This window comes from Mustela nigripes, chromosome 7 (genome assembly GCF_022355385.1).
Source record: "Mustela nigripes isolate SB6536 chromosome 7, MUSNIG.SB6536, whole genome shotgun sequence".
Taxonomy (NCBI): Eukaryota; Metazoa; Chordata; class Mammalia; order Carnivora; family Mustelidae; genus Mustela; species Mustela nigripes.
This window is the reverse complement of record NC_081563.1, coordinates 111,822,409-111,844,232: the sequence shown is the minus strand read 5'-3', so window position 1 is coordinate 111,844,232 and position 21,824 is coordinate 111,822,409. Positions and strand designations below refer to the sequence as shown.

The 21,824-nt window shown below is 44.8% G+C and overlaps 2 protein-coding genes across 2 annotated transcripts in view; one reads left to right on the top strand and one right to left on the bottom strand.

Annotated features, from left to right (window-relative positions):
• LOC132022412 (transmembrane channel-like protein 2) overlaps window positions 1–18,060 on the top strand; it is a 63,744-nt gene extending 45,684 nt beyond the window's left edge. The window contains exons 14-19 of the mRNA XM_059407671.1: window positions 1,861–1,928; window positions 2,747–2,986; window positions 10,723–10,848; window positions 13,699–13,777; window positions 14,627–14,744; window positions 17,843–18,060. Coding sequence (XP_059263654.1) covers window positions 1,861–1,928; window positions 2,747–2,986; window positions 10,723–10,848; window positions 13,699–13,777; window positions 14,627–14,744; window positions 17,843–18,060 — 849 coding nt within the window. The remainder of the gene's footprint in view (window positions 1–1,860; window positions 1,929–2,746; window positions 2,987–10,722; window positions 10,849–13,698; window positions 13,778–14,626; window positions 14,745–17,842) is intronic.
• On the bottom strand, window positions 8,216–8,858 carry LOC132022688 (large ribosomal subunit protein uL22-like). Its single transcript, XM_059407925.1, has one exon. The coding sequence runs from the start codon at window positions 8,819–8,821 to the stop codon at window positions 8,267–8,269; it is 555 nt and encodes a 184-aa protein (XP_059263908.1). The 5' UTR covers window positions 8,822–8,858; the 3' UTR covers window positions 8,216–8,266.
• Window positions 18,061–21,824: the final 3,764 nt, after the last annotated feature.

The window sequence follows — 21,824 nt, the reverse complement described above, 5'->3', positions numbered from 1 at the left end:
GTAAGGGCTGCAGTACAGGTTTCTGTCATTTTTTTTTCTTTTAGTTGCCTGCCACAATTTTGCACAAGCCTACTCAACTTCTCTTCACAGTGAGGAAAACTTCATAATCTCGTCCGAGAACAAGGTTGAAAGAACCTCATGTTCAAAGAAGATGCCATCTTTAATAGGACAAAAGGAAACTGCTAAGATGTCATTGCCCTCAAATTAATTTATAAGTTTAACAATATCCCCAAATAATACTAAATTTCAGTCTAAAAATAAACATGTAGAATGAGGAAGTGGTGATGCAACATGGGGGCTTAAGTGGGTACAAGAAGAATCAATGAAACAAGATGGGATTGGGAGGGAGACAAACCATAAGTGACTCTTAATCTCACAAAACAAACTGAGGGTTGCTGGGGGGGGGGGGTTTGGGAGAAGGGGGTGGGATTATGGACATTGGGGAGGGTATGTGCTTTGGTGAGTGCTGTGAAGTGTGTAAACCTGGTGATTCACAGACCTGTACCCCTGGGGATAAAAATATATGTTTATAAAAAATTTTTAAAAAAAGATTTTCACAGAAATAAAGTGAGATAATATCTGTGGAAAAAAAAATAAAATAAAATAAACATGTAGAAATAGCCAGGAAACATTTTAAGACCGCAAAATGAAAGGGACTAGACCTACCATTATGTTAAAACATATTATGAAGCTATAATAATTAAAACTAATACTAAGGAACAGCCAAAGTTATCAATGGAACAGAATAGAAAATCCAGAAATACAATCTATATGAAATAATCTATGTGGAAATTTAGTTTAAGATAAAGGCAGTCTTTCAATCCAATGGGAAAGGATTTTATAACAAAGGGTGGAGACAACTGGTTGACCACTGGGGGAAGGGACTATATCTCTCACCCATTTCATCTATATACATAAATTGTAGGTACATCAAAGTTTTCATCATCAAAAAATTAAATCATAAATGTCTAAAAGAAACCGTATATAACGTTACAATCTTGGGGTGAGGACAATTTTTCTAACCAGGACACAAAACACAGCAGATGAGAAGTTTTCAAAAATATTTTTAAACATTTCATTTTAAGGTCCCAAGACTAAACCTCCATTAATTTTGGAAAATGCACATTTCCTCTTCCTCCTTTGATCCATGCCTGACCTTCCTTTCTCTCCTAATTTCTTCCTCTTCCTCCTCTCTGTCTCTCTTGACTTCCATTTCCAGAGGACAAATGGGGAAGTCGATTTAAGCATGTTGCCTGAGGACCCCTCACTCCCCAGTGCTCACACAATCTGCAGTCTTTCAAATAGTTGACAAATCTCCAACATTCTGAAAATCAGAGTCTGGCTGAGCTCTTTCCTTTGCACGAACTACTCTCAGACTAGAGGAAAATGATAAGGAGAAAAGACAGGTGGAGGAGTGGTTTAATTATTGTGTTTGCTTGTTTGCTTTTAAAACTATCATTTGATCCCTCATTTAACTATTTGCATTTGGTTACCTGTTAGATTTATTCCTTGATTATAATTTTAAGGTAAATTTCTGATTAGAGCATTGATAAAATGTTCTCATTGGGGCCAGGGTCCTCCCAAGAATACACATTTGGCCTGCAGGCCCTAAAAGGTTAAAATCTCTCACTTTTTTAATGGAAAAAGTAATTGGAAAAACTTTCAACTTCAAGTATTTCAAAACTTTCCTTGAAATGTAGAAAATGTGTTAAAGAAACAGAACCATGAATCCAAGGCTCCTCTCAGATCACCAGAGCAGGCTCTTTGGGATGGAGTGTCCCTGGCTTAGCCAGTTGGCTGGTCATGGAGGCTAGCTAATGCCTAACAACTTCCTTTCTCTCTGTCTGCCTCCCCCTGCAGCCGTCATATGCTGAGTTTGATATTAGTGGAAATGTACTTGGTTTGATCTTCAACCAAGGAATGATCTGGTGAGCTATGCGTTTTGTTTGGGGACCACCTCATCAGGGAAGTCAGAAAACTGGAATCTCAGGCTTGGCCTCCCAGCTAGCTGGGGGAAGAGGTTAGACAAATCCTCAGGCCTCTCTGAACTGCCTCCTTTCAGATGACAGATAGAGGACAGGACAAGATGAGAACCAGGACCATATCATGGCCTACTCGTGGGCTACCACGGACAAAGAGGAAAGGAGAGGAACAGAGGAAGCCTGAAGGGGAATGAGGAGGAGGAAGGAAAAAAGGATGAAGTAGAGAAGGGAGGAAGGAGAAGGCAAAAGGGAGAGAGGAGGAGACACAGAGGAGGAAAGGGAAGAGGGAGGAGGGAGAAAATAGGTAGGAGAGGAGGAGGAAAGGAGCCAAGGGTCTTCCTCCTCTGAGGCGGGGGTTAGAAGAAAAGGCTGAGTAATTTCAACCAAAGACTTTTAAGAGGCTGAGGGCTCACTGAAAGCTGGTGTCCCATTCTCTTCATTTAAGAACTTCAGATACTTTTCTGGGTAGCACTATTGTTTTAGGGGAACCACAGAGAAAGAGTCAGGAGGCCAAATAATTTGTTAGGTGCCTCATGGTCAGAACCCAAGCCAGTGGTGCTTGGAGATCTCCCTCTCCTGAGGAATGGGTGGCTATGGCTTGGCAATAAATGTCCAGCTTAAATGGGAGACCACTGCCTTCAGAACCTGCAGGGAAGACAGTGAGGCCTCGTGCTCCTAATCCATCTACCCCATTTCCTCCTGTCATCCTTCCTTGGCCTCACCTTCTGGGGGGCCAACCGAGTATGTGGTTTCTGCCCTTCCAGGATGGGCTCCTTCTATGCTCCAGGACTGGTAGGCATCAACGTGCTGCGCCTGCTGACCTCCATGTACTTCCAGTGCTGGGCAGTGATGAGCAGCAATGTGCCCCACGAACGCGTGTTCAAAGCTTCCCGATCCAACAACTTCTACATGGGCCTTCTGCTGCTGGTGCTCTTCCTCAGCCTCCTGCCGGTGGCTTACACCATCATGTCCCTCCCGCCCTCCTTTGACTGCGGACCATTCAGGTGCATAGTCCTGGTTGCATGGGAGCAGCTCTTCCCCCAGAGCAGTCTGTTGAGGGAGCCCTGGCTCAGATGTCCTCTTCTAGCATCTTATCAGCCTGCAAAAGGCCGTGGAGCTCTGTGCAAATCATCAGAGCCATTCAATGGCGTTTTCTGCAAGGATGGACATGTTCTATCACTGCGTGATCCAATATGGTAGCCCCCAGCCACGTGTGGCTCTTGAACATTGGAATGACAACCAAGAAACTGAATTTCTTTATTTCATTACAATTCACTGTAATTTAAATAACCTCCCATGGCTGATGGCTACTATATTGGACAGTGCAGCTCTGACCTTTTAACATGTGGATAGTCTACTGCTCTGGATTACCTTACCGTAGGATGAGTAAGAGGAGGGAGGGAATAGTCTGAAGATGAAATAACCATACATTTATAAGTGCCATTTGCACGGGAAGCAGCAACTGAGACTTTTGACTGGGTCGCCATGCCCTGCAGAGCATTTGTCAGCACTGTGGGTTCAGGGTATAAGTCAGACCAGTTTAGGAGACTGGGCATCGTATAAAGAATGTATAAGTAATGAGATAAGGAGGTACATTGAGAAATAATATGCATCTGCTGCTCTCTTTCCAAGCATAAGACCCTCTGGAAATAAAGCCATCTCTCTACTTCATAAGAAGGAGTTCTGTGGTTCAAGCAGTTTGGAACATGCTGACCATTTTATCTGCCACCTTCTTACTTAAAAATGCTTGGGGCACACTCTTTATAATGGATCAGAAGAATCATGCAATAAGATAATGTGTGCAAGCCAGCATTTCTGTCCTTCTTGACCATAGACTCTTCGTGGAACACTCATCCAGGGCCAGGAGTGGGGTGAGGTGGGTGAGTTACCGATTCTGAGCTTGCTCCTTCCGTTGTGTGTCCCAGGGCCTGACCCAGCTCACTCTGGTCCTGGCTCTGGGCCTACCATAGTGGATCAACACATGGGGAAATGCTGCCCTGGTACTTTTCCATTTAGAAGGGACTTATGTAGCTAAAGCCCTGTGGTGTGTACCCTCCTCCCACCCCCCAGTGAGTGCTGTGATGCTCAGAGGCATTAGTGGTGTGCTCGTGGCAGAGTGAGATCTGGCTGCACAGAGGTTCAGGTGGAAGGAATGGGGTTGGGGGTGGGGTGGGTGACTAGTTCCAGAGAAGAAGAATTTGCTGAGCTGTAGATGGGATGCCAGGCTGAAGGGAGAGCCACATGATAGGAATGGTAGAACCCTCTCCTGACTTCTTCCTAAGCAAGGTTTGGAGGGCTGAGCTCTAGATTCAAATGCCAGTGCTCCTTTGTTCAGGCTGCCTACCTGCCACCAGAAAGGAGGCCCATGGGCAGGCCTAAGCCATGCCTGACCCTTGCCCTCTGCCCCACCCTTGCTTCGTCTGCTACCCTGAGAGGCCCTGACAGCCTACAGCCAGAGAGCAGGGAAAGGAATCTGAAAACAGAACTCAGAAGGAAACATGGCTGCCACCGCCTTCCTGTCACCCTTCTCATCAAAACTCACCAACAGTTAGTTCATTCCTCAGATATTTCTACAGCTGTTCTCTCTCTCACTTGCTTCAGGTGTTTTCTCAAAGGTCACCTTCTCAGTGAGACCTTCCCTGGAGAGCCTAACTAAAATGTCACACACACACACACTCTTCTTATCATTGTTTCTGCTTATTGTATCTCCTGATCAACATCTAACAGTCCAGGTTTTTTTGCTTATTTATCGTGTTTGTTGTCTATCTCCTTCACCAGGACATAAGCTCCAGGAGGGTGTGATTTTTGCTTCCTTTCTCACTGCCTTATACCCAGTGTCTAGAAGAGAATACCTAGTTTATGGTCAGTGTTCAAACTAGACCCTTCACATCACAAAAATTCACTTTTACTGGAGGAACTTGGGGTTACAACCAGATCCAAACAGACATCAACGGATGAGACATAGAGTTTTTGTAAATAGAGTTTCATTGGAGCACAGCCACACCCATTTGCTTACTATAATCTGTCGCCACAGATTTCTCACTACAACAGCTCAATGGAGTCATGTCAACAGAGACCATCTGGTTCACAAAGCCTAAAATTTTTATTATTAGCTGTTCCCAGAAGAAAAAATTCTCAACCCTCTAACTCTAGAGTCAGCTCAGTCAGTTGCCAGCTGGGTCATCTCGAGAAGTTACTTAACTCCCTACACCACAAGTTAATTGCCTATAACATGGAAATAATTGTAGTGCTTCTGTCCTAGTGTTGCTATGAGATTTTAGTGTGCTATTTGCAAAACACTTAATGGAGGGTGCTAATTTCCATGGTAAGGTATATATACAAATTTGTGAAGCCTGAGCCCTGCCCAAGTTAAGGGTAGTTGGTACAGCTAACAAGGCTATGAGGTGGAAGCATCATCTACACCAGGGCTCAGCTACCTTTTTCTGACAAGAGCCTGACAGTCAATATTTTCAGCTTGGGAATCAGGAGAAAAAAATCAAGAATATTATGTAAATACTTCTATGACTAGAGAAACAAATAGCCACAAAGTTTATATTATTGACAAAACTCAAGATATGATAATAATAGAGTATAATTTTTGTAATATAGGTCTACCAATGAAAAGAATGGAGTTCTTGAGGGGAAAGCAATAATAATATCTCACATAACAGGGGCTCAAAGTTACTGTCCCTTGTCATCAACATCAGTTTTACTTCTTAGAGAGCAGTACAGTCCATCATTGTACCAGACATGACAACACGTCTCCTACCCTAGAAGAAAAATTCCCATAAAGCTTTACTACTGCTACGTCATTGAACTGCTATGCATTGGGCAAGCCAGAACCCTCAGTTTCCATTTCTGACAAAATGCACAGTTTGGAAAATGATTAACTTATGAGAGCAGATGAAATTCACTATTGACATTATTTATTGATTGCAGTAGCACATGATAGATTCAAATATTTTCTGCAAATTACCCCCTGATGAGTAAGACAGAGAATAACCATAGTCTGTCCACACCTAAAACTTCACAGGCTTCATAAATTTGTCCAGCTAAGCCTTTTTCTGCCCTATATATATTTTGACCATTGTCAACTGTAGCATGCCATAGCAGATCCCACATCAGTTGTATCAAATTCCATTCCATTCAGTTGTACTGAATTAGCGTATTCTCAACTTCTTTGAGAAAATTTCATCCATATTTGTTCCACATGGTGTATTCACAGAAATCAGTTCTTCAGTCACTTCAAACTTGGCATTCGTTCCTCAGTTAAACAACTGAACAGCATCAGTAACATCTCCTGACTCATCAAGGGCCAAAGAAAACCACTTGACATCATTTACCTCTCTTGGAATACACCCTTGTTCTCAATGTCCTCAACCCTTGAAGCAGCTGCTTTTGCTGGAAATTCTCCAAGTCTTAAGCAAGTTTATTTCCTCCAGATACATTTCTTCAGCTCCTGCAATCAAATACAATTTAATCACTTCACCACTGGTCAGTGAGGAATGTGATTTTGGGGAGTGGAGGAAAGGGGAGTCCTTGCTATATAGAGAACAGAAAGCTTAGCTGAATGATGTCCTACAGGTATATGGAAATCTGAATCTGTAAATAATGAACTTGGATGTTTGGCTAAGGAGATGTCTAAGTGAAGTATTGAAGGCACAAACTGGTTTCATCCTGCTGCTTCTACTAAAATGTGAAAGGAAAGAGACAAATTGAGAAAAGAACTGATAAGCCAGAAGGAACCAGAATCTAATGATTTGGGAAATTCTCAGCCTGTCCAGATTTCAAAAGAACTGCAAACAGATTTACTGTCAGGAAAGCATGCTCTAAAGGAAAAAAAAAAAAAACAAGGGGCAGGCTGAGCAACTTTTGCAAGTGCCTCTGAGGGATCAAAAAACCTAAATATTCATTCACACAGAGGATTTTTTTTTTAAGCTTGTGACTGGGATCCTCTCAACCATCTCAGCAGAAGGCAAGCATAGAGATAGAATTCTCCAGTAAAGATCTGTGTGGGACCCCCTTGTCTAATGGAATGAATTCCCATGACATACAGGGAAGACCCACCAGATATTTAAGAATGTCATATGAGCAGTAACACTGCCATCTCTTACTGTTATCTTAGGGCTGGCACACCACTGTATTTTGGGAGTAAATAATTCATTTTCTAGTTTTATGGGTCCATAGAGAGAAGAATTTTGCCCCAAGATGGATCATACCCAAGGTCTCACCTATATGTAATTTAGATGGTGAGATTTGGGACTTTTGTGCTGATGATATTTAGATGAGATTTTGGACTGTGGGTTGATGCTCTAATGGGTTGCAACTTTGGGGGATACATGGATGGTGATAAATGTATTTTTCAGGTGAGATGAACATGAATCTTCAAGGACTAGAGAGCATAAGGTGATGGGCTGAATAATGGCTCCTGAAGATATTTGCTTCTCATCCCTGGAACCTGTGGACCTTATTTTACACAGCAAAGTGACCTTTGCCAATGTGATTAACTTAAGGATCTTGAGGTGGAGAGATTATCCTGGATTATCCAGATGAGCCCTAAATCACAAGTGTCCTTATCAGAGGGAAGCACAGGGATATTTGACTACAGAAGAACAGAAAGTGATGTCACCATGGAAGGAGAGGTGTTACCAGCTTTGAAGACAGTGGAAGGGGCCATGAGCCAAGGAATGCCAGGAATAAAGCATGAGATGCTGGGAAAAAAGTGAGGAAACAGATTCTGCCCTAGCACCTTCCTCTGAAGGGAGTGCAGCCCTGCCAACACCTTGGTGTCAACCCAGTGAAACACTCAGACTTTTGGCATGCAGAACTGTAAGAGAACAAATTTGTATTGTTTAAAGTCAACTGTGTGGCAATTTGTTATAACACCCACTGGAAACTAATACATCATCTAATACATCATGATTCAAGGACAAAATAACCCATACTTAACTGTGACTTAAAAGCATAACAGGTGAAATTTACTTTTCTTGTTTTTACATGACAGGTACACATGAATAAGAATAAAAACTGAATTAATGAAATGTCATAATACAATAGACATGGCACTTAAAAGCGCTAAGCATGAGATGGCCATGAGTGGTCTCTGACACAACTATTTCTTGTTAGCCATTAGAGCACAAAAACGACCACAGACCATATATAAATAAACAGGCGTGGCTGTGTTCCAATAATATTTTACTTAGTGACACTAAAGTTTGAATTTCCTACTTCAATTTTTTTTTTTTTTACTCTTTTATTTTTATTTGCATTTATTCTGTGCAAATTTACTCCCGGGCCATAAGTTTTTGTTTCTTCAGTTTCTTCTGGGATATCTTTTTCTTCTGTGCAACCTCCTCTTCTGGTTTAGGAACAATCTGCTCTTTTTCAGTAAGGATCATCTCAATGTGGCAGGGAGAGCTCATGTATGGGTTAATGCGACCATGAGTCCTGTAAGTCCTACGCCGCATCTTGGGGGCTTTGTTCACCTGAATGTGCTCAATGACCAGAGAATCGACATCTAAACCCTTAAGTTCAGCATTACTCTCTGCGTTTTTAAGCATGTTCAGTAAAAATTCAGCACTCTTCTTGGGCCACCGACCTTGTGTCCAGCCCCACTGTTTGGCCTGGGCATACCTACCAACTCCACCATTGTAGCGACGGAATGGCACACACTGCTTCTGCAAAGTGACGTCTTTCAGATACTTGGTGGCTTTTCGGATATGCATACCCTTGATGGCCTGGGCAGTTTCACGTGTGTTCTTAAAGTGAACACGGAGATTTGAACCTCTTGACTTGCATGATTTCGTAGGGTTTTCCGGGTCAAGCGAATAGCGAACCATTTTCAGAGGTCACCCCAGGCCGCTGAGAGGAAGAGCTCCTACTTCAATTTTTATATATCACAAAATATTCTTCTTTTTTCCCCCCAACCACTGAAATATGTGAAAACCATTCTTTGTTTTCAGGCCATAGGAAAACAAATCATAAGCCAAATTTGGCTCATGGGCCATTATTTGCCAACCTTTGATCAATACTTTACAGAAGAGAAAGATGAAGCTTCTGGCTGCAACATATTGGAGGGCACTTATCATTTGATGACCCCATACATAGTGTTTTATATAAAGTTGTATCTACACCCTCTAAACAATTCTCTGAGGCAAATACAATTATTCTACTCATAATACCATGTTATACTGTATCATTATTATGCTATATTATACAGATGAGGCTATATTATACATAATACATTATTATGCTTTATTATACAAATATCATAAAACCATATTATACTATATCATTATTATGCTATATTATCTGTATAATATAGATAATATAGCATAATATTATGCTATATTATATATATCATTATTATGCTATATTACACAGCAGAGAAATTTTCAGTATCTTGGCCAAAGATATCAAACATCTACAGCACTGTCTGATAGAATTTTCTATGTGATGAAAAAAAATTCCATATCCACTCTTCAAAAATAGTAGCTACTCGTCCCATGACTACTGAGCATACTTGAAATGTGAGACTAAAAAACTGAATTTTTAATTTTACTTAATTTTAATTAACTTTTTTATTAAAAGAGTTGTTTAATCATGAAAAGAGAAACAGTCCAATAACTAATAAACATAAACAACATAAAGGATGCTGGATGTTGACTTCTTAGTGCTCATCATTTTCAGCCATCAGCTGCAGCTGTCCGTATTTGCTGTTTTCCTCCGTAGAAAAGGGAAAAAAGACAGACCTAGAGCAAATCAGAATGAGAAACTGAGTGCTCTGGTATAGATCTGCCAGAGAAAATACAGGATGCCCAGCTGAGTTTAAATTTTAGATAGATAATTAATAATTTGCTCTGTGAGACATTCTTATACTTCTGAAATTCAAATTTAGCTGGATATCTTGTATTTTTTTAATTAATTTTTAAATTGATTTTTATTTTATTCTTTTTTTTTTTTAATAGCTACACTGATGAGGAGTCTCTAATGGGGAGACCGAGGAAACTGAGAGAAACAGGCAGAAAGAGAATAAGTAAACTATCCCGTGTGTCCCACAGCTAATAGATGAAGAAGCAAGGATTTGAACCAGGAATTTCAAGCCCTAAAGTCCATTTCTTGGCCCTGAAATGATTAACCGTAGCCAGCAAGGGACCGTAGTCTCTGGACAGGCATTTGTGGAAGTCAGTCTGCATAATAGTTATTGGGTATTTGAAGAAAATCAAAATTACCATTGTGACCTGTCCAGGAGCCTGTCCTAAGTGATCCAATCTCCTGAAACTATCATCTGAAGACAATTTGTAGGTATTTCTGAGTGGCCCCATGAAGTTGTCTCCCATATAAGCCTCTGGAGAGCTCTTTCCTTCCCTGGGGGCCCAAGGGAGCTCCATGTTGATCTTACAACCAGCTGACAGGCAATTTTCTCCCAGGAGAATAGAGTAGAAAACCCATTTTCATCTTGCTAAGGAAGATGTCAGACCCAGGAGACCCATGCAGGTTAAGAAGTTCTGAGGTTCCAAGGACATGACGCTGGCCAGGGGGCTGACCAGCTATAAGACAGAGCCAAATGGCAGCCCCTCATGGGGCATGTTTTACGTGCAGTCCCTTTGGAGCAGAGCTCTGGTTCTTCTGGGAAAGCAGTGGTGAGTGGCAGCTTGGGACCCACGGGGACACGGACGCAGCTGTGTTCGCCACATAAGCTTCATATATTGAGCTGTCATGTGTTCTCTCTTCTTCACAGTGGGAAAAACAGAATGTATGATGTCATCCAAGAGACGATTGAAAATGATTTTCCAGCCTTCCTGGGCAAGATCTTTGCTTTCCTCGCCAACCCTGGCCTGATCATCCCAGCCATCCTGCTGATGTTGTAAGTTAAGGGCTCTGCCTCCTGGCAACCTTCCCCTTAGACTTGAGACTTCCCAGACAGGTCCTTCTCCCCCAACCCCCAGCCCTCTTCCTTAATCTGCATTTCCCAGAAGCAGATCCTGAGACAAAGATGCAAAGGCAAATAATTCACTGGGGAGCGAGGGAAGGAAGTGAGATGGGAAAGGGGACAGCAAGGTCATTACCACTGGGATGACTTTAATCCTGCTGGGGAACACTGGGAAACAGTGGGTCTCAGAGTTATCCGGCTCAAGGGTCAGGGATGGGGCATCTGTAGACCAGCACCCATCGCTCACTCTTGGGTTGGACTGGGAAACCTAAAAGGGGATCGGGGTGGGTTAGTTCCCTGGCAATCTGGGTCAGCTGCATTCCTGGGTCAAAGGGTTTCTGCAGGGGATGGAAGGGAAGCTCCAGGCACAGAGGTAAAGGAACTGCTAGTCATAAGTCTTTCAGGGAGCACACTGAAAGACGGGGCCCAAGGAATATGGATGGCCACTGACAGTATCTGTAACACTCTCCTAAACGCTCCTTAGAAATATCAAAGACATCTGGGCTCTGGGTCTCTGAGAAAGCAGAGGGTCTGATTCAGCCTGTCCTTGGGTGCACTAGAACCTTTGGTTCATTCCCCACTCTCCCTCCCACCAAAGACTGAGAAACCTGTGAGAATGGTGAGTAGGTGGGATGATCTCTGGACCCCCAACACCAGCCCCAGGCCTAGGGCAGAGGAGGCAAATAACACACGTTCAAGGAAGGAGCAAGGGAAGAAAGAAAAGAAGAAGGCGGAAAGTGAGACTCCTGAATTTGAATTATGGTCATCGAAAATGTACTGGTGAAAATATCAGGGTGTTTTTTCTTTACAAAAAAACCATTTTGGCATGCTTTTCTTTAAATTGTGAAATATTCCTAACATACAGAAAAGTACAGACAACATGAATGGGATCACAAGAGTAAACAGATGTTACTAGTTTGCATTACTTCCACCAGTCTGTCCTTTACAAGAAATAAAATATTACAGATACACTTCAAGCCCTCTCCCACCCAATCCAGCTCTCTTCTTCCCTCCCCCAAAGTAACCACTGTAGAAATTCACTGTGATCATTTCCACACGTAGTCCGGTGTTTTCATCAGGCACGGGTGTGCTATCCTTTTCTGGGCTTTAAATTTTTTCAGGAATGGTTCACTTTCTCACTCAACATTATGTTTGGGGAATGTATCCATGTGGATCCAGGAGCTCTACTCCTCTATGAACGGCTCTACTCCACTCTGCAGTGTGATTAAACCACAGTTTTTCTGTCCCTCTGCAGAGAGGTGGTTAGGTTTCCAACTTTTTTGCTATTGCAAATGTAGTCCTTGTGCAGATGTGTGAGGGCTTATCTTAGACAGACCTCTGGAAGTAGAAGTGCAGAGTCATAGGTATGTGTTTCCCCAGTCCTTCTAGAGAGTGCTGAATTGTTCCCCCAAATAGGTGTATTTTCTTACATCTTTGACTGGAACATCTTCTGCTCCTAGTCGAGGCCTAAGAAAGGACTGGCATGATAGTGACCACCTGTACTACCCCTTGAATGCCTGAGGAAATTCTGGAACCCAGACCTGACCCCTTACGGGCAGCAAAGGGAAAGGCTGAATTTGGGAATGGAGGGACACAGCCACCCATGAGCACTTCCTCCTCTCTGACCTCCAGTTCCTCCCTAATAGATGGGTGGTTAGTTAGGGGAGAAGGTGAGGTCTGGCCTTCAGTGTAGGAGCCTTACAAAACAGGTCCTGCTGCCTCCCACTGTCCTCCCTGTCTCCCCCTGAGTCTCTGCTGCCGCGGGCTCATATGATAGCCTCTGACCCACACTCCGCCCTAAACACAACGGGATTCCTCCTCTCTGGCTGGAAAGAGCTCATGGACTCAATGAATTGGCTCTGGGTGGCCCCGCCCTGAGAGGAAGACTTAGAAGACCCAAGCTGGAGCAGCTAAGACTTGAAATCCTTGGAGAAAAATGACAAAGAAGGATGAACCTCAAAAGCTCCCAAGTAACAGGATGGCGAGGCACCCAATCCACATGGTACCTTGACTTTTTTGTCCCCTCCCCTCTCAGGTGGTGCACCTAGGTCAGAGCCCTCGACTTTAGGTCCTGTGAAAGGGAAGCTTCAAAGGACACCTGGTGGGAGCTGGACTCTGAAAACCAGCCCAGGACCAGACATTCCCATCAGTGCTCCCTAAGCAGGGACCTCCTGGCCTTCTGCACTTGTGCTTCTAGGCAAACTTGGAGCAGGCACCTAGCATCCAGACCTTCCTCTCTTAGCCCTTGATGACTAGGGAAAGAGCTTTGGCTTTAAATGTTTGGCTCCAACAAGTACTGATAGATGGGGTAAACTTTGACAAAGTACTTAACCTATCTGAGTTCTAGGAGACTGAGTTGGAAAGATGGGAGACATCCTTTCAACTTCATGGGTTTTCTGTGAAAACCACAGATGTGGTGGAGGGGGACATGCATGACACAGAGCCTGACCCAGGGCAGCTCCCCAGGAAGTATAAGCAGCTTCTTCTGCTTTCAAGAACTCCTGCTTCTCCCCAACCTCTTCAGATTTCCAAGAAGAATGATTCCCTTAGCCAACATTTACTGAGCACTCTGAGAGCTTAAAATGTGTATGTCATTTCCACTTTTAATAAAATAGAAAATAGGGTGTCCAGAACCCTCTCCTCATTAAGTCGGGAGCTTAATCTCTCCACCGTGCCCAGAGGCAAACTACTCCAGGAAGCCTGCCTTGATTCCTCCAGAAGGGGTCCAGCTCTTATCATTTTCCAAGACTGCCTTATCACAGGAGGCTCACTTTTCTCTTGCAGCCTGGCCATCTACTACCTGAACTCAGTTTCCAAAAGCCTTTCCCGAGCTAATGCCCAACTGAGAAAGAAAATTCAAGCGGTGAGTCTGTCGGGAGTTTTCATTTGAAAAGATGTCATGGTTTTGGTTTTTGCTAATTTGCTCTATGAGCCCAGTTGTATTGGCTAAATGGCTTCCTTCCAAATCAGATCCCAAAGTATCTGTGTTGTAGGAAGCCTTGTAAGATTGAACAACATGCATTTCTATTTTGAGGTTATTCAGGGGGCACACAATGATGATGGCTTAAATTTGGAGAGGTTGTTAAAGAACAGGAGAAATTCAATGGACTCAAGCAATGTTCATACATAGTAAAACCAGTACCCCCAGTAATATGTATAGATTAAAACTAATACCATAAATACTAGACAAAATATTGTCAGAATGACATAGTGCTTGTGAACACAGCCTAAGAGGTCTCTTAAGCTCCCGGCTGCACACAGATAGCCTCTCCCCGCACCAGCTGAGTTCTGACTGCTCTCTTGTCTCTCCCAGCACCCAACCTCCCCCCTCCCCTCCAAAAGCAGTGAAGGGCAGACCCCACCCGGCTCTAAGCCTTGTCCTCCTTGCTCCCTCTTCTGGAACTAATCTCATCTGCCTCGAAGCCAGCTCCCCCTCTGCATCTCCCTCTGTTAACCTCACTGTCCTCTTGCCCAGATACAAAGAACCTTGAAATGCAGGATTGGCAGGGTTTCTGTCCTTCCCTGGCCAGATGTCCCTTCAAATGCTGTGCAAAACTGAATCTTGGGCTCCCCTGTCCAATCAGCAGCAAGGACCAAAACCTGGTAGTTACCAAAAACTGACGATGGAGTCCTTGTCCCCTAGACCTCGCCATCGTGGGCTCTGTTCCTCAAATACCCATTTCCCTGAGAACCGTTCATTCTTTTCCTACAGCTCCGTGAAGTTGAGAAGAGCCACAAATCTGTCAAAGGCAGAACCACAGTCCAAGATTCAGAGGACACAGCTAAAGACACCTCCAAAAATGCCACCCAGCTCCAACTCACCAAAGAAGGTAAATCTATTTCATGATGATTCCTTCTTCATGGGGCCACATGGAGGGTGTATAGAACATCAGCTGAGAAATCAGATGGAGCTGGGATGAAGTCAGAATTCTGACAATTAGCTGTGCGAAGCTGGGCACATTAAGCTAAGAATGGGTCATAGGTCCTACCTCATGGGGTGGGGAGAATGAGATGGGATTCTGCAAGAGGCGAGCTTCACAGAGGCCTGGCACACAGAGAGAGAGCCCATGACTATGAGCTGGGAGGGGCGTCTGTGACATGGGGAAGCATCTCCACTTCTCCCCTGGGGCTGTCTCCCTCACCTCTACCCACCAAGTCTCTCGCTGCATTTTCTATGATGACTCTTGACTTTCGCCACAAGTGAGCCTTCTTTTCTGAAATGATTTCATCTTCTCCACTTTCTCTCTTGAGTCTGACAGTCCCCTTCTGATATCCTCTTTCTATCTGGCTCTTTAGCCCAATGGAAGGGCACTGCTGGTGTCCTACCTAGATGCTGCTAAGATACCGAGTGTTGGCTGACAGGGGGTCACAGTCACCTAGGGATGGAGGAGGTATTTGTTCTCTGTGTTGTCCTCAATGTTTTCTTTAGAAGGAAAAACAGATTTGAATCCGGCAGTTGCTACTCCTACCGGAACCAATTGGTATTCTCTTAAAAAAGAGAAACACTGGAATATCTAGAATGGAAGGATAAGAAATGACCACATGTGTTCCAAAGAAGGTGTCATAGGACTTCAACACGGATTGGTCACAGACCATCTCCACCTTGAGAGAGGAAATGTCAAGCCAAAAGAGACCATCTCCTAGGTGACCCCATGTCCAAAACTTGTCCCTATTGTAAAATTAAACCACATCAGCATGCTGTGATTTTGGCCTCTGATGCCGGAAGTGAATAAGATGCACAAGAAATGGCTGACAGTTCAGGAGTTCGAATTTTTAATGCAGAAATTGTATTATTTATTTGATGACTTTATGACATGTAAGCAAGATCACAAAAAACAGAAACAAGAAATTTAAACCGCACGGTATTATCTCCCTACAAGGTGAACGTCCTCTGTTGGCATATTTTTCTTTTCCTTTTTCTTTTTTTTAAAGATTTTATTTATTTATTTGACAGATAGAAAGTTCACAAGTAGGCAGAGAGGCAGGCAGAGAGAGAGAGGGGGAAGCAGGCTCCCTGTTGAGCAGAGAGCCCAGTGCAGGTCTTGGTCCCAGGACCCTGAGATCATGACCTGAGCCGAAAGCAGAGGTTTAACCCACTGAGCCACCCAGGTGCCCCATTGGCGTATTTTTCATTTTTGAGGTCCAACCATGATGGAAGTGGCTGTGGAAGCAGGTCAGGAATCTTTTGCATCCCTGGCAAACCCTGTGTTGGTATTGGAATACTTGTCAATATCAGTATTGACACTGGAATAGTAATGAATTACTACTGAATGGTTGGTAGCAAGTAAACAAGTGGATGTTGCAGAAAGAAGACAAGAAGTCTGTGTCACAATAGAACCTATCCCTAGTGATTCTCCCAAAATAAATGGAAGCCATTTCGAGGCTACAGACCTCCTTGTTGGTTAGATTGGCTGGCAGTCTTTCAATGCTCTCCAAGACTGGTTCAGGGTTGAAATGTAGAAGAGCAACTGGCTAGCTGCTTATCGTGACACTGAAGAAAATATTTGAAATCACCTAATTGTCCCACACAGGGCAGGAAATGGAGTACATGCAATGTTATATTATAGTATCACCAACAAAAATGAGAAAATGGGGGGCACCTTGGTGGCTCAGTAGGTTAAAGCCTCTGCCTTTGGCTCAGGTCATGATCCCAGAGTCCTGGGATCAAGCCCCGCATTGGGCTCTCTGCTCAGCTCAGCAGAGAGCCTGCCTCCCCCTCTCTCTCTGCCTGCCTCTCTACCTACTTGTGATCTCTGTCTGTCAAATAAATAAATAAAATCTTTTTAAAAAATGAGAAAATGGAATGGACCTATTTGGACACCGATGGACTTAAGTATGGAAGGAAATAGGTATATAAAATGTTTTCTGTGAGAAACCGAGGAACTTACACTGGTTTGACAGTGGTCGGCTCATGTCCCCACAGTCCCAATGTGTCCATCTCCCTGACGCACTTCTTCCCTGCCTTGCTCTACTAGGCTGCTGCTTTAAAGTTTGCCCCTCTCCAAATGTGAGTTTTTAGTACGGATCCAAAGTTCTTTTGATTTTGTACTGCTTACCTTGGTACTGCAGTGTTTGATTTTTTAAAATTAGTGTGATCTGAACACATCAGTGGGAGTAGGCTATGGGGGAAAGCCTGGGAAGATGGCCGCCAGTGGCCTCCATGGCTGCCCTCACTTATCTTCTCTTCTCGAAGTAGTCGCTAGAATGATGCCAGTTACTATAACAAATAGGCCCAAACAAGTAATGACTCAAACACAATGAGAGTTGACGTCTCACTCAACGTAAAGTCTAAATTGTGTGTTTCCACTTGGCGGCGACTTTCTTCTCAAGGGACGCTCCTGCAAGGATGCTGGCTCCTTCCATCTGGTGACTCCACCTACCCCAGACAGGTGCAAGGGGGAGGGGCAGGGAGGAAGTGGGGCACGTCAAAGCCTGGACTTCAGACACAGGCCACATTCACCCACCAGGGAAACCTAGTCCGTTTCTGTGTCACAGGAACTGAGGCTGGTAAAGAGCAAGCCAGTATCACCCTGAGGCCAGAGTTAGGGGAAGGGCAGAAGACAAGTAAACGGGAGCACTAAGTTAGATATGATTCCATGCAGGTCACACAGCCCCTGCCAGCATCATGTGTTACTGTTGTCCCAGCTTTGTACTCCAGAAAACTAAGGCTCAGAGAGTCCAGTGTAAGGCCAGTGTTCAAAGCCTAGCTCTCCAGCCAGCAGACCATATTCTTCCAACAAATCTGTTTATGCCAAGGCTGGGCCAAGGTGCCCCCAGACACCCAGGGCCATCTGACCAATCTCACTTCGCCAAATGGGACTGTAATACACACACACAGCAGGACAGCTCCAGAGGGCTCCCGTTTGATACCAGGAAACTGAAGCAGATTCCCCCATACCCTCATTCTTAATCTTGGCTCCTTTTCCAGGTACCATATCTCACCCTGCCAGCCAAAACCAGACCCCAGACAAGAAGGTCCAGGATCCTGGGACCTCCAGTTCTGCCAGCGGGACCACACTGTCTGCCTCTCGGCACCTCTCTGGAGTTCGGCTTACTGGTGTCAGACCAGATTCTGGCCCTGCTCGGCCTCAGACTCATCCTTGGAGAACAGCCTCTGGAAAGAGTGCTCAGAGACCTTCCCACTGACAGCTGGGACTCACACAAGCACCACTCTGGGGCTGATCCTTCGGCCCCACCATCTCACACACCCAAAACAATATTCTCTGTTCCTCTCTCTGTCTACACACTCACAAACACACACAAACACACACACACTTGCATGTTCTCTCACCTGTCATTGTGGGAATTTCGATTATTTACTCTCAGGCACTTGTTGGCTACCGCAATGGAAGGACAATGGTTTCATCCACTCTTCAGGGAAGCTGAGTCTCTCCTCACTCCCCATAAACTGCACTTTCCAGTATCTTCGTTCAGGCAGCTCTGGATCCTACACTCACTGGTTCCCTCCACTCCAGAATTTGGGAGGAGGGACGGGGCCACAATCACACCATAGACTTTTTTCATGGCCGCCATGTTGGGACACCGGTTTCTGCTAACCTTACTAACTGGGAGGAAGATGTGAGACAGAGCAGCCCCGATTCCTGACCATCACCTCTATCCAAAGGAGATGAGGTGGTTTAAATGAAAGGTACAAGAAGCCACTGAATATAAAGGTAGTGAACCAAAGTCAGCCATGGTGAATAGGAAGATGATTGTCCCTCAGAACCCAGCCTGAGGGGAGCTCACCCCATTAAGCAGCAAAAATGCATGGGAGCCGGGGCACCTGGGTGGCTCAGTGGGTTAAGCCTCTGCCTTCGGCTCAGGTCATGATCTCAGGGTCCTGGGATCGAGCCCCGAATCGGGCTCTCTGCTCAGCAGGGAGCCTGCTTCCTCCTCTCTCTGTGCCTGCCTCTCTGCCTGCTTGTTATCTCTCTCTGTCAAATAAATAAATAAAATCTTGAAAAAAAAATGCATGGGAGCCTTCTAGCAATAAGGCAAGGAGCAAGTGTTTCTTCCAACTAGAGACGACGTAGATTGCTCAGGGCAGAAAAGTCCTTCTCAAGCACCAAATCTGAAAAGGAATTTGATAGTCTGCTTACTGTGTAAGGAGTGTTGAAGATGGTTTCTCTGAGGAGTTTGGCAAATGGTGCATTGCAGAGCCTTGTCTCCGGGGATTCTCTGTTGAATTAGTGTCATGGTGTGGTTCTAGGCAGAATGTCTCCTTGGGGGCACAAGCCAGGGAGATCAGACCATTGAGAGGGCCTTGGCAACAAGGACAAAGGCTCAGCAGCATGCGAGTCACAGTGTAAGACTCTGAAGTTGCGGAAGTCCTGTGGGTGGTTTCCTCCTCTCCTCAGCCCCATGTTCCCATACCCCACGGATGCCATATAACTTCAAGACATTCATGCCATGTCTCTGAGTGTTTTTTTTTTTAAAGATTTTATTTATTTATTTGACAGACAGAGATCACAAGTAGGCAGAGAGGCAGGCAGAGAGAGGAGGGGAAGCAGGCTCCCCGCGGAGCAGAGAGCCTGATGTGGGGCTCGATCCCAGGACCCTGGGATCATGACCTGAGCTGAAGGCAGAGGCTTCAACCCACTGAGGCACCCAGGCGCCCCGTCTCTGAGTGTTCTAAAGGGAGTCCTCTCCCCTGCCCACTGCACAACCATGGCCCCAGGGGTTCTCAGGAGAATCTCCCGCACCCTGGAAGTCAGCCAAAGTCCTGGTGGGGAGATAGATATTTTACAGAGACTTCATAAGCTATGAATTAAAGTATTTCCCAGGTTCCCTCCCAATTCCTTCCCCTTCCCAACCCAGCACCACCACTTCACACATGACCTAGAATGGAATGCGAATGGGGACGCATGACAAAGAGAAAGAGATCAGTCCTTTTGCCCCCATGCATCTCCAGGTTAAGATGTTTCATGGGCCTCCTATCCGTGAAATTCAGGTCCAACCTCCAATCCCAAATTATGCTGTGCCTTGTGCCTCTTCTGAGAGGACACACGTTGGCCTTGAGCTTATATGCCTGACACTCTGACATCAGGATCCAGGCAATCTAACCCAACCAAGCAGGACTGGGAGGCCCCAAAATGGCCACCACATGACCCCTGGCCTTCAAGACTACCTGCCTGGGTAATGCCAGCCCCCAGGGAGGGACAGTGATTACCGCCAGGCTTCCGATGGCTACCAACATGCCTGAATACCCACCATAAACACAAAACATGATCCTGTCCTGTTGATGCACAATTTTATGTGAGGGAATGTCTTCGTTGTCTATTTCTGCACATCAGATTATCCCCCAAACTTAATGGCTTAAAGAAAGAAACACTGATCATCTCACACAGTTTCTGTGGGTCAACAATTTGGGAGTGGCTTTGCCGAGCAGTTCTGGTTCTGGGTACAGCTCAAGATCTCAGGTGGGGCTACCAGCCCTGTAAGAGTTGACTAGGACTGGAAGATCTGTTCTCAAGCTGGTTCATACACATGGCTGTGGACAGGAGGAGTCCCTCCTTGCTGGCTGTTAACAGGAGACTTTGATTACTGCCCACGTGGACCTCTCTGCAGGGCTGCTGGGGTGTCCTCGCAACTCAGCAGCTGGTGTCCCCCAGAGCTAGTGACAAGAGAGAGAACCAAGAGGAAGCCATGTGCCTTTTATAACCAGTCTCAGAAGTTACACCATCAATCCTACCACTTTCTATCCATTAGAGCTCAGTCACTAAGTATAGCTTCCACTCAAGGAAAGGAGATTAGGCTCCATCTCTTGAAGGGGCTTATCCAAGAATTTATGAAAATAGTTTAACAGGAGTTTTCCTAATTCAAATAGTTGCAAGACCACTCTCAAGACAACTCAAAGATTTTTTCAAGAGATGTCCTTCAGAGAATTGGCTCATGGTGGCTCCCAGGACCCTCAAGCAGCAGGAAACTTCCAGTGAGCTGGGAAACAGGCAGAAGAAGAAGGCATAGTTAAGAGAGGCACGGTGCTGCTCTGGCTTTAGAGCAGGGACATGTTATTAGAAAGCAGTCCCATCATCTCTGCATTCTTGGGTTTGACCTGCCAGCTCATTCTATCTTAACACTTAGCTTCAGCCTATCTAGGAGCCATCAGGCATGAACATCACTCTTTCTTCTTTCCTCCCTCCCTCCTTCCTTCTCTTCTCCCCCAACCTCTCTTTCTTTCCTCCGCTCTCCTAAGAATGATTTAACAATAAATTGAACAATTTATCCAGAGAACTTCAACCGTTGTCTTACTGATATCACAGGAGTTTATACATTTTGTATTGGGGGGAAAATGAAAGAGACCCTGGGTTTTCTCTGTCAGAATGCCCATAAAGAACAACAATTCCACTCTACACAGACTCACATAGGTAGAAACACACCTTGGGTGAAGGTCAAAGGAGACACCTGACTGTCATACTCACAGAAACTGGAGAGTGAGACACCAGCCAGCAGGGGGAGCTGGGCCAGGTACCAGCACAGCCGGCTAGGCTGGTGACCCTCCGTTTAGTAAACTCCCTTCAGATATGCTTCAGATATGCTCTATAGAGCTCCACCCAATAATATATATATTATTATATATTATATTATATATAATAATGTAATTCCTGTAAGGGATTATAAGAAACAAACATGCATTACAGAAAGGGACACTTGTCTCCTTTGACCTTGGCAGCAAGTGGGGAGAAAAAGTCTCCCTAAAGAATTTATAGCCACAAGGCAACCCTCACACAGAGGATCTAAATTCCCACACCACCTGTGTGCTTCAAAAACCTCAAATGGAAGATTTTAATTTAAAGTACTCTTAGAGGGGCACCTCGGTGGCTCAGTGGGTTAAAGCCTCTGCCTTCAGCTTAGATCATGATCCCAGAGTCCTGGGATTGAGCCCGCATTGCATCGGGCTCTCTGCTCAG